Source organism: Protopterus annectens, chromosome 13.part0 (assembly GCF_019279795.1).
Source record: "Protopterus annectens isolate FY-2018-M chromosome 13.part0, PAN1.0, whole genome shotgun sequence".
In the NCBI taxonomy this organism is placed as follows: Eukaryota; Metazoa; Chordata; order Ceratodontiformes; family Protopteridae; genus Protopterus; species Protopterus annectens.
In genome coordinates this window covers 721,889,933-721,902,569 of record NC_056747.1, presented here as the reverse complement: position 1 = coordinate 721,902,569, position 12,637 = coordinate 721,889,933, and the positions used below count along the sequence as shown (strand labels likewise).

Here is a 12,637-nt window from a genome sequence, read left to right as displayed (position 1 = left end):
ATTCCGGGTTTTGGCTGTGATGTGAGAGAATAAAGATTTCCCTGCAGTGTTCTTTGCCCTAGAAATACTGAGGAGAGATTTGTCAGTAGACCGAAGAGGGTGATAGGAAGAGTAGCAAGATAGTAGTTGATTTAGTGCAAGGGTTTTGTCAGGGTATGTGAGGATGCTGACGGCAGTGACTAGTTGATGACAGCTGAGTAACTGGAATTTCTAACCATTGCAAGTCCCTTAGTGCCTGACACTGATGGGTTCTAAAGGTGGAGTTGTTAGCAAACCTGGCAATTTTATTATAGCATGACTCAAGTTTGACAAGATTGTTTTTTCTAGGTTGGGTTAGGATTGGTGCTGCATACATAAGAGTGGACAATAGGTGAGTGTGGGAAAGGGTGATCTGTGCCTTGTCTGTGAGGAAGTTTTATGTCTGTAAAGAGTTCCCATTTTTTGTGTACCTTTTTGATGGTTTGAGCAATATGGACATTAAAGAAAATATTTTTGTCTATTTCTACACCAAGGAGTTTAGTATGGGAAGTTGGAGAGATGACAGTGCTGTTTTTAGAATTGCTAGAGAAGGGGGGGGGGGTTACATTTATTAGGGGTGAACAGGAGCAATTTAGTCTTGTTTGGCTTTAGAATAAGTTGGATATTTGTAATCCAACTTTCAACAGAGCTAAAGGATTCTTGGGTGAGCTTTTGTAAGGTGGTAAGAGATGGGGCTGCGCAGATAAGCATTAAGTCATCTGCATACTGTGTAAGTGAGGCATGTTGGGTGCAAGTATGTAGGTTGTTTGTAAAAACAGAGAAAAGAAGTGGGCCCAATATTGAGCCCTGTGGTACATCTATGGTAGTTGGAAGTAGGGGAGATAGCATGCCTTGCCATTGGACAGATTGCTGTTTGATATGTAGTTTTTGAACCAGGAGATAGTAGTAGGGGCAAAGGAGAGAGGATAGGGAGGCTAGAGAATCTATTAGTATTGGGTGTGAGATCATGTTGAAAGCTTTGGATAGGACTAGAAATATAGTGGATACAAAATTGTTTTCATTTTTGTGCTGATTAACCTGATGAGTAAAAGAGAGGAGTGCAGTGGTTGTACTGTGGTGTGGGCGAAAGCCATGTTGTGTGGGAGAGAGAAGGTTATGTGTTTTAAGGAATTGCATAACTTGGGAGTGAATACATTTCTCAAGAGGTTTAGATAAGGGAGACAGTATGGCTATGGGATGGTAATTAGAGACGTCATAGGAATTACCACCTTTGTGGAGGGGAATGATATATGAAACTTTCCAGAGTTGAGGGACATATGCTTCCTGAATGGATCGGTTAATAATGATTGAAACAGGGTAAGATAAGGATTCAGTGGCTATGTTTAGAAGTTAGCAGGTATATTATCAGCTGCGAGGGTAGTAGGTTTAAGTTTTAGGAGGAGTTTTTTCATAGTAGAGGTGGGAAAAGGTGAGAAAGAAAAAGAGGGTGAGTTATCTGGACTTTTGGTAGAGGTTGATGAGGAGTTATTTAAGGACAGTTGTGTGGATAGTGACTGGATGGAGTCTATAAAGTGCTGATTAAATTGGGAAGCTATGTCACTGTTATTATTGGAGGAGGTGGGAGTGGGGGTGGTTGTTTTGGCAGGTTTTAAGAGGGAGTTGATGGGTTGCCAAAATTTTGGGGGGGTCTTTTGAGTGTTTATTTTGGATTCCTAGGAAGTAATTCTGTTTGTCAAGGTTTGTTTGCTTTTTGACCTGATTCCTTAGTAGTTGGTAGATTTGCCTATTTTGGATGGAGTTGTCTTTTTTTCCATTGTTTCCAGACTTTGTCTGTAGACCTTAGTAAGGCTCTAGTGTCCCTACTTAGTCATGGTGCATAGTTTGCTTTAGTCCTAATTTTCCTGATGGGAGCGATAGTATTAAGGACATTGGTAAATGTACTGTTAAAGTAGCCAACTGCCTGGTCTAATCCTAGGGTTTGTAGTGGTTTCCAGTTACATTGTTTTAGTATAGTGTTTAGTTCCTGTGGGTTTAGTTTGTGTTCATCTCTGATTTGTCTATATATTATAGATTTGGCTGTTATGACACGTTTCCTTAGAAGGAAGGTAGGATGGTGGTCACTAAACCCATCTTGAAGACAGCCTGATGGGTAGCTTTGTTTGGGGTAGTTCACTAGTGTACAATCAAGAATAGATTGTTTGCTGGATTTTTATATCTTCTTTAGTGGGTTCCTGGATAAGTTGGGCAAATCCAAATAGGTTAATATGATCAGTGGGGTTATTAGAGTTACAGGCTAACCAGTCAGTATTAAGGTCACCTAATATGATGGTCTCTTGTGGAAGATTATCTCTAACCCACTGAAGGGTTTCCTCAATTATGGAGGAGTTGTTTCCTGGAGGGATGTAACTGCAGAGAATGTTAATTCTTTTTGTATTGTGTATAGCTAGTACTGAGCCTAAGGTTTCAGCATCTTGGAATTCTGGTAAAGAGGTTTATAGAGGTAGGAGGTTGAGTGTATTTTTAAAAAGAATTGCAACTCCACCTCCCTTCCTGCCTGGTCTATCTAGTCTTAGAATGTTATATCCTGGAGGCAGGATTTCTTCATTTTGGATGCTAGGTTTCAGCCAGGTTTCAAGTTATGGCCAGTATGTCTGGGGATTATTGGGTTATGAATGCAAGTAGGTCAGGGAGTTTGTTGGAGATGCTCCTGATGTTTATATTAATAATTAGTAGGTTGGGTTTATGTTTGTTTGAAAGTATGGTAGCATATGACTCTGTCATTGTCCATGTTGGTGTGAATGAGTGGAGATGTACCTCCCTGGACTACATGAAAAGAGACATGAAGGAGCTGTTCGATCTTGTAGCCCAGTCAGGTATGACTCTAGCCCTGAGTAGCATCCTCCCATCACCCAGAATGATACCACAGTGCAAGAACAAAATGACTGACTTCAACAATTGGCTAAGCTACTGGTGTCATTCTAAGGGGATCCAGTATCTGTCTGTCTGGGATGACATGATCGACAGACCACGTTGCTATGCCAGAAATGGCCTGCACCTATCATCCTTGGGATTCCGGATACTGGCTAAGGCTCTTGGCACCCCTATAGTGCCTTTTTTTAGGCAAGGTTCAAATGACAAACTCACCACTGTAACAGGTACAAGCAAGCAAAATATGAGGGTAATGCTGCTCAGTGCTAGAACTCTAAACCTCAAAATGCACTCACTCGAGGCACTCCTTAAAATGGAGAACATCGACATCTGTGCAGTGACAGAGACCTGGTTCAAGGCTCCAGGGAGCACTCCTGCATTACCAGGCTATAATTCATACCGCACATTTCGGCAACCTAACCTGGACCGAAACACTAAAGGCAGAGGCATGTCCATATTCATTAAGGACAGCTACACCTCCAGGCTAGTTGCTCAACATAATGCATCCAAGATTATCCAAGTTCAACTAACTCTGGGCAAGACCGCAATCCAAATTGTAGCTTGCTACAAATCCCCCATCATGCCCCAGGATTCATACTCCTCATTTCTTGATATACTGGAAAATATTAGGGTACAACCTAACACCCTAATAATGGGTGATTTCAACTACCCCACTATTAACTGGGAAAACTACTCATGTACCAACTCTTTTGCTCAACGTTTTCTGGAATTCATAAATTCCAATGCCTTGGATCAACTTATCCACACCCCCACCAGGGGCAGCAAAATCTTAGACCTGGTCATTACCAACATGGACAAGTAGTGTTCCACACCAGAGGTCAATTCCTCGTTGGTCAGATCCAACCACAAGCTAATCACCCTAGACATCCACATCTCGCCCCCACCCTCCTTTAGGGAAACCACCGTAAAAAATTTCTCCAAAGCCAACTTCACGCTTCTTAAGACAGAAGTGGCAAACTTCACGACATCCATGCAGATGGACAATAGAAGTATGATTGCTGAATCCTATACAAATGCACTTTATAAGCACTTACACGAGTGCATGGATCGTGCAATCCCTAACAGAACCAAGATGCTATCCTCCAAAAAAAGGAAGCCAATCTGGTGATCCCCTGCCATAAACAAACTTTACAAAAGAAGAAATAAACTGTTGCAAAAAAGAGTAAAATCCCATGATTGGAGGAACTCCCTGGTCAGCCTCAGTAAAAAGCTGAGATCCCTCATAAAATCCTCCAAAGCTAGTTACAAAAACAAAATCACCACTGATTCTAAGGACAACCACAAAGCATTCTATAGCTATGTCAAGAATCTCAATGGCAACACTCAGATCTGCTCTGAGTTACAGCACAATGGCACTAAATATAGAGAACCAACTGATATTGCCAACATCCTGGCAGATAGGTTCAGTGCTAACCTTACCCTCCTCTCACCCCCTAAAGGGCCCATCTCTATACCGGAAGAATGCAAAGTTCCTGTAATCATGGCTACGCAGGTAAACACCACACTCTCCAAAACTAAGAACACAGCATCCATGGGACCTGACAACATCCCAGGCTGTGTTCTACATGAACTATAGAATGAACTGGCACCCCACCTAAGTACCATGTTCAATCATAGCCTCACCTCAGGCTTTGTGCCCACTGAATGGCGCACAGCGACAGTTATCCCACTCCACAAAGGGGGAGCCACCACAGACTCCGGGAACTACCGCCCCATTAGCCTGATAAGCCTGGTTATCCCACTCCACAAAGGGGGAGCCACCACAGACCCTGGGAACTACCATGATGAGCCTGGTCTGCAAGGCTGTGGAACGTATCATCATGGAACTTATAAACAATGACATTGGTAATCTCCAAACTCTGGACCCTACCCAGTTTGGGTTTGTAAAAGGCAGATCATGTCTCCTAAACCTGATAGACCTCTTTGAAGCGGCCACCAAAGCCGTAGATGAGGGTAAGGTGGTTCACACAGCCTATCTAGATCACGCCAAGGCTTTTGACACCATCCCCCCACTCTGGAATTATAGATAAACTCACTAAACTAGGTAAAAATCCCTATGTCACAAGATGGGTTGCCAACTGGCTCACTGACAGAACCCACACTGAGAAAGTAGCAGACTCCAAATCCGACTTCAGACCAGTGACAAGTTGAGTACCACAGGGTTCAGTCCTGGGTCCTCGCCTGTTTGGTATCTACTTCTCAGAAGTACAGGCTAACACAGAAAGTCTTTGGCTAACGAAGTTCACAGATGACTGCAAACTAGGAGCCATAATCAAAACTCCTAACGATGTGGACATCCTACAAAAGGGCCTCACTGAGACAGATGCCTGGTGTCAAAGCCATGGCCTCAAGCTCAATGCCAAAAAGTGCATTGTTATCCCTTTTGGTAAAAACTCTGTACCCATGAACTACCACATAGGCGGTAGTCTACTTAACACCAAAAGTGTGATAAGAGACCTTGGGACAGTAGTCTCTCCTTTGATAATCACATCACCACAGTAGTCAGGAAATCCTTCTACATGGCACACCTCATCACAAAAGGTTTCTCATCCAGGAAAAAAGAGGTCATTGTTCCCCTCTACTCTTCACTCATTAGACCCATTATAGAGTACAACGCCCCTTTTGGTATGTACCTCACAGGACATCTGCAATAACTAGAAAGGCTGCAGAAATACCTCACAAAGAGGATTACAGGCCTCAAACAGATGCCCTACGCAGACCGTCTCAAACAACTCCAGCTTTACTCTTGTCACATATCGCCTACTCAGAGGCGATCTCTCCCTAACATACAAAGCTATGTCAAACCCAGAGCTGTTGGACATGCTCCACTTAAAGAAATCCCAATCCCTCCGAGCTACACGCTCTAAGGACCTAAACCTTGTCACCACAATAAACAGAACATGCTGGAGGGATAGAGTCCTGTCCCAGAGACTTCCCATACTCTGGAACAAACTACATATCTATATCAAACAAAGCTCCTTATTAGCACTCTTCAAGAAAAATCTTGATGATTGGATGGGAGATAGGAAATTCACTCCGGGGTTCACTTCTGTGGCTCTGCTAAACAGGGGCACAGGAAAATTATTTTCTTGGATGGCGAAAGCCAGGTTACCTTTTTGGCTATGCTTATATAGGCCCCAGGGCCAATAGTCTAGCACCTACCCATGAACCTATGTCTCCTGAAATGAGTAGTCTTTTGCTAAACATTATAATTTGTTTAATTGTAATAAGACATAGTCACCTTGTTCTCTTTTGTGGATTGGAGTATGTCTAAATGTTGGGCTGTATTAAAAAAAAGCAGTTGAGGATCAGTAACCCCCTGGATGCACAGTAGCAAGCCTCGCCCAAACCCAGCCTGTCAGCCAGGGTCACAGTAACGTCATTAAGCAGTTCTAAATAAGTATGCATTCCAGCTGTTTTGCACATGAATATTCATATCGAGCAGCAGCTGAGAATTCAGTTTAATAACTAAGTTTTATAATGTCGATATATTATTGATAGATTGTTGAGGATCATTAACCCACATTCACCATGTAAGTGAGTTGTGAAATAATGATACAGTCTTAAAAAATACAACAGAAACTGCAAAAACGCATACTTCGTGGTTTTGTATTAGAGCATTACCCCACCAGATGCACAGTAGCAAGGACCGCCCAAACCCCGCCCAGCACTCTGTGCATAATGTTTACTTTTAGAAGTGCTTTGAATAAATATCGGAAGACCATCGTCAGAAAAATCAGTATGCTAAACATTGTAATTATTTCAGTACAAAGCCTTTTCTCCCTTATATGTATTAAATCTTAGACTAAACAATTTACCCAGTAAAAAACAAATCAGTTACAAATCAGAGTTTGCATGTTCTCCCTGCATTTGCTTGGGTTTCCTCTGGGTACTCCAGTTTCCTCCCACATTCTAAAGACATGCTTCTGGAGCGTTTCTCCCCGGGCCTCCACTGAAAACAGGATCTGTGGAACCTAGTCAGACTTTCCCTGTCAACAAATGTTAAATAAATAAATAAAAAATAAAATAAGTTACATGCTGATTTTTCATCCCTTTGATTTGGGGTGAGTTGCTTTTTTTATAATTACAATGAATTTATGTATGTTTATTTCATACGAGTTTTTAAATGAACGAAATACTGTTAACTGCATTTTTCCTGCTTTGTGAAATTTCACGAGGTAACATGATCATTTCTTAAGATCAGGTGTTTGTCTTTTTAGTTGGTTTATAAAGGTAATTAACTTAAACAGGATGGACGACAGTAGATCGGTGCTGACATTTGAAGTGCTTTTGTTACTTTTTTGAATGCCGCAATTAACACCTGCTAGTTTTTCAGGATCCCTGTTGTGCACACAAAGTATCCTAGGGCTTTATGCCTAAGTTTGTACAGAGAGGTTTGGTATTTCCTTTCTTCTTCTTCTTTTGGCTTTTCCCGGTTAGGGGTCATCACAACAGATCACCTGTCTGCTTATGATTGGCAGTGGAGTTTTATGGTATCAAGTTGCCAGGGAAAAACTTAAAACTTCCTAGGTGGGGTACACTGCTGACTGTGGGGTAACCACTGTATATGGCATGTCAGATATTGCTATTAGATAACAAAGGTTTTATGGAAAAAAAGAGTGGATAACTTTATAAAAGTAACGCATTTTGACCAATTGCTTGTTTTAATGTAATGTTTAATAGTCCATGTGTGTTGGGGAGGGGGATTACCTTTTGAAATAACCCTGCAAGACGGAGCACATGTATTGTTTTTGCTGTACTTTTTAATTTCCTTATTAAAAATGAAATTGACTTATTTTTGTTTTGTTTGAAAATGCACTTGTAAAATGATATTCTGCTTAACACTCTTGTTGTTTAGTTTGTATGGAGAACAGCCATGTGAAGTGGGGGATGCAGGGGGGCTTGCCCCCCTGCAAAAGCAATTACTGCACAAAATTATAATTAAAGATACCATAAAAAAGCATGAAGCCTCTGCTAATAATGGTCAGAGAATGAATATTCACCATGTCACTGAATAATCTGTATGACTTGTCACTCAGCCATGTTTTCCATGCAACGTCACAGGGGCTTGCCCCGTCAATCATGTTGGCCACGCCCATTCTTGCGCGAGAATCGCGGTGGGGTAATGTTCTAATACAAAGCCTACTTCACTTCCACCAATGTCATTTAAATTTAAAGCAACAGAAGTCTCCGTAACGGATTGCTGCCGTTATAGTCACGTATTCCCATTGCAGCCTGTAATGCAAAGCTACACACATGAAATGAACCTTACACCACTTACTGCAATAATTAAATAATTGACTAATACCCACAGCAAACTAATGGCTTGCAGTACTGAGGACACTCGGAGCTGCAGCCAGTGCTGATTAAGTCACTGAAATACAGTAATGCAGCATTACTAAGAAAAATCTCAGGTCAAAGCCATGAAACAGTATATATTGTAGGGACCTAAACAGGGAGTATTCTGTGCACCCTGCAAGTGTGGGGAACTTGCTGTTATCCTTACTTAGCTGTACAAGTGAGAGGGATAAAAGGAGAAGGCCATTGGGTAATCTACCAGTGTAGTACCTCGCAGGATGCGCAGTAGCAAATTCCGCCCAAAACACGCCTCCAGGCCGGACTAGGCAACAGCTGCATGAATATTCATTTGTGGACAGTAGGGGATGTCATTAATATTGAGTACCTGTAGAAACACAAGAAACTAAGCTTATAAAATTATTAAAAGACAGTTATTATTACAGACTTACAGAACCTGTGTAACTCCAACACTCTGAATTAAGAAATTCCTCAATCATTTGCTATAAAAAACTGTAACAAGACTCTGTTTATTTAGATCAGCGGTAGCGTCATTGCCTCACAGCAAGAGGTTTTCCCATTCGATTCTCGGCTGGAGTGTGGGAAGTGCCTTCTGTGTGGAGTCTGCATGTCCTCCCCATGGTTGGGTGGGCGTTCGAAAGACATGCGGAAATGGGCGTGCCTTCGTTGAAGGTTGAACGTCGAGCTGGCACCTTGGCGTTTATGAAAATCTACTGCCAATCATTAGCAGACCGGAGTTCCGCTGTGGCGACCCCTAACTGGGAAAAGCCGAAAGACAACAACAACAACCGTTACATTTTAACGGCTGAAAATGTTTCCCGAAGAGGGTAGCAGCACTGTTGCACAGCACTTCTGCAGTGCTGAACTGGTCAGCTGGCCTTAAGGCATCCACATCTGTACAGAAGTGGTGTGTGTGGGGGGTGCAGGGGGCTTGCCCCCCTGAAAAAGGAGAAAAAGCAATAATTTCTATGAGGGTGGAGTTTGTTGTGTGCATGAATATTTAGCAATTTACATGATGTGACATGCGAATTAGCATGCCTGTCAGTCTTCCTCGATATCCCCACCCATTTGGTGTGCCAATCACTCATGGCACTCCCAAAGCTGTGCAGAACTAAGTGCAAGGTACTACACTGGTAGATTACTGGACATTGCTTACTTATGCACATGCATGTCTTTTTATTTCTGGGTTCATGTACTGCATTACACAATGCCAAGGTGTGCCTATTATGGACATTAGGGTTAGGGCTAACCCTAAGCCTAACCCCATCTGCATTTTGATTATTTCCTGCAGAGTGTCTTGCTACAGAATTGATCTCTATAATGGGAACAGTTGGTCTTTATGTAACAGATCTCTCATCAATGAACCTTGTTTTGCTGGTTTGAATACTACTGTTGTATGTAAACTACTCACGAAGCAATGTATGCATTATGTCACTGGCAAAGCTGCATTCCGTGTCAGTCATGCCACATTACCGTATTACATCACCAGCTACTGCCTTGTCAATCACGCAGGCCATGCCCATTCATGCGCGACACTCATGGGGGTTACTGATTCTCAACCTGAGCGCTTCATACTTGCAGTTCCGTGCCTTTAATTACTAAAGTGTACTTCAGTAAAAACTTAAAATAATACTAACAATTTAAAAAAATAATTAAACAGATTTTTTTTGTTTGAAGGAGCTGCTGCATACCCTTAGCTTCACCCAAAATGAGTCTGTGTTTATACACACACGGAAGTATACAGATTCTGCTAAAATATATATATCATATTGTCTGGCAATTCTACTTTTTTTCTCGGGCTGTCACTTGGTCACTGAAACAGTAGTAGTCCCTATAGCTGCACGGATAGCCAGAAGATCAAACTGATTTTAATCCTTGAATCATGACCCAGGAAGATGACAACAGCGGTTGTAAGCATACAAAGGTGTGACTTATATGCCTTTTAAGTCGACAAAATACAACAGCTCACAGACAGTCCAAAAGAATCCACGACTCGGACAGGGACAAAAGTTATTTATTGAAATACAAGTATATAGGGTTAAGCGCTTTCATCTGTTGTAACAGACTTCCTCAGAACAATAGACAACTGTTTCAAAACCATTAAAAAACCTCTTTGGCGCCAAAAATAAATTGTCATTTAAAGAAACATACACTACTTTTATCAAGCTTAAACAACATATGTCAAAAATATTAAAAACTTCCTACCTAAATGTTATTTATTTTGTTATATTAAACCTAAATAAATGAACCTAAAACATAAAAATATGTTAAAATTGTTAACCATTAAAACTTAATTCATCCATTATGATAATATTAAAAATGGCTTAATACTAATAAATTCATTAATGCCAGGGAATCTTGTAGCATCAGTCAAAATCTGCCATTTAGTTTCCTTCATGGCTAACAAAGCTTTCCAATTCCCACCAAAAGGTGAAATATCTACAGTATCTATAATGGAAAATTTGAAACAATGTCTTTCCCCATAGGAAAAAATATGTCTGTAGAGAGCATTTTTAGAATCTTTCGTTTTTACCTTGTAGAAGTGTTCGTAAATACGTCTTCTAAAATGCCTCTCAGTTTTTCCAATGTAATAAGCAGGGCAGGACAAACATTTTGCAATATAAACAACATTTTTAGTGTTACAATTTCCTGCCCTGCATTTAATGTAGGTCTTATTATAATCCCCTAACTTAACACCTACATCTTCACAGATGGCATTACATTGTTTACAACACCCACATTTCCTTGTACCTCCAAATTTTGGTTTACCATAAGCTCTCATCTCCAATAACCTTGTTCGGTCCAGTTTTGTAAACAAAACTAGGCGTCTTTCCCAGGGTATCCATTAAATTTTTATCAACAGTGATCAAACTCCAATACCCATAAATAATATTTTTGATGTAATGTACAAAAGCAGAATACGTCAAGACACATACACGTTGACTAATTCTGTTGTTAAGACCCTCACTAACCTTACTGATGGGACCCATTCCCAACATTGGGGGGGTACTTGTTACCCCATTCTTGCTTAATATAATGGACAATGTTCTCCAAGAGTAACCTGCGATATCCTCTATTGAGAAACATAGACTTGATGAATTCAAGTTCTTTGCACATAATTTCTCTAGTCGAGGACATCCTAGCAACCCTTATACATTGCCCCTTAAAAACATTTTTAAAAATGTGTTTTGGATGATTACTACTGTATTGCAAGTAATCATTAGAAAAAGTTTCCTTTCTATAAATCCGAGAGGTAAATCCCTTATCTGAATGACCAATGTAAAGGTCCAAATAAGCAATACCATTATGTTAATATTATGGGTAAATCTCAAAAATTCTGTCGTCTGGTTGATATAATCAATAAAAAGAGAAATATTATTTATAGGACCATTCCATAATATAAATAAATCATCCAAATACCTAGTGTAATATACAATATTGGAAAAGAATTCACTAGTGAACAAAAACTTAGTTTCCCACTCTAACATGACAAGATTGGCAAAGATGGGAGCACAAGATGCTCCCATCGCCACTCCTCTTCTTTGCCTGTAATATTCACCTTCAAATTGAATAAAGTTGTAATCCAGGACAAGTGCCATCACGTCAGTAATGAGACAAATACGGTCCCAGTCAAAGTCAGAGTAATTTCTAAGACTATTACTAAAGAATTCCAACCCAATGTCTCTCGGAATACAAGAAAAAAGATCAACTATATCAATAGTGATAAAAACAAGTTCCTTTCTCCACAATTCTGGTGTCAATTGCCCTAGAAAGGACCAAGAGTCCTTAATGAGGTGAGGTATCTTATTATACACCGGTTTAGTCCACCGGTCAATGACTACACCAATGGGATAACTTTTAGAACGACTACCCGAAACTATTGGTCTAAAAGGGGGGTGGGAAAGGTTTTTGTGGACTTTAGGTATACCAAAAATATTGGCCACGCCCATTCATGCGCGACACTCACGGGGGTTACTGATTCTCAACCTGAGCACTTCATACTTGCAGTTCCGTGCCTTTAATTACTAAAGTGTACTTCAGTAAAAACTTAAAATAATACTAACAATTTAAAAAAATAATTAAACAGATTTTTTTTGTTTGAAGGAGCTGCTGCAAACCCTTAGCTTCCCCCAAAACGAGTCTGTGTTTATATACACACGGAAGTATACAGATTCTGCTAAAATATATATATATCGTATTGTCTTGCAATTCTGCTTTTTCTCTCGGGGTGTCACTTGGTCACTGAAACAGTAGTAGTCCCTATAGCTGCACGGATAGCCAGAAGATCAGACTGATTTTAATCCTTGAATCATGACCCAGGAAGATGACAACAGCGGTTGTAAGCATACAAAGGTGTGACTTGTATGCCTTTTAAGTCGACAAGACAGCGTAC

At 40.6% G+C, this 12,637-nt stretch overlaps 1 protein-coding gene across 1 annotated transcript in view; it reads left to right on the top strand.

Annotated features, from left to right (window-relative positions):
- Nucleotides 1-12,493: 12,493 nt before the first annotated feature.
- IFT20 (intraflagellar transport 20) overlaps nt 12,494-12,637 on the top strand; it is a 304,459-nt gene continuing 304,315 nt past the window's right edge. Inside the window, exon 1 of the mRNA XM_044054407.1 lies at nt 12,494-12,633. Within this exon, the coding sequence (XP_043910342.1) occupies nt 12,609-12,633 (25 nt within the window). The 5' untranslated portion in view covers nt 12,494-12,608. The remainder of the gene's footprint in view (nt 12,634-12,637) is intronic.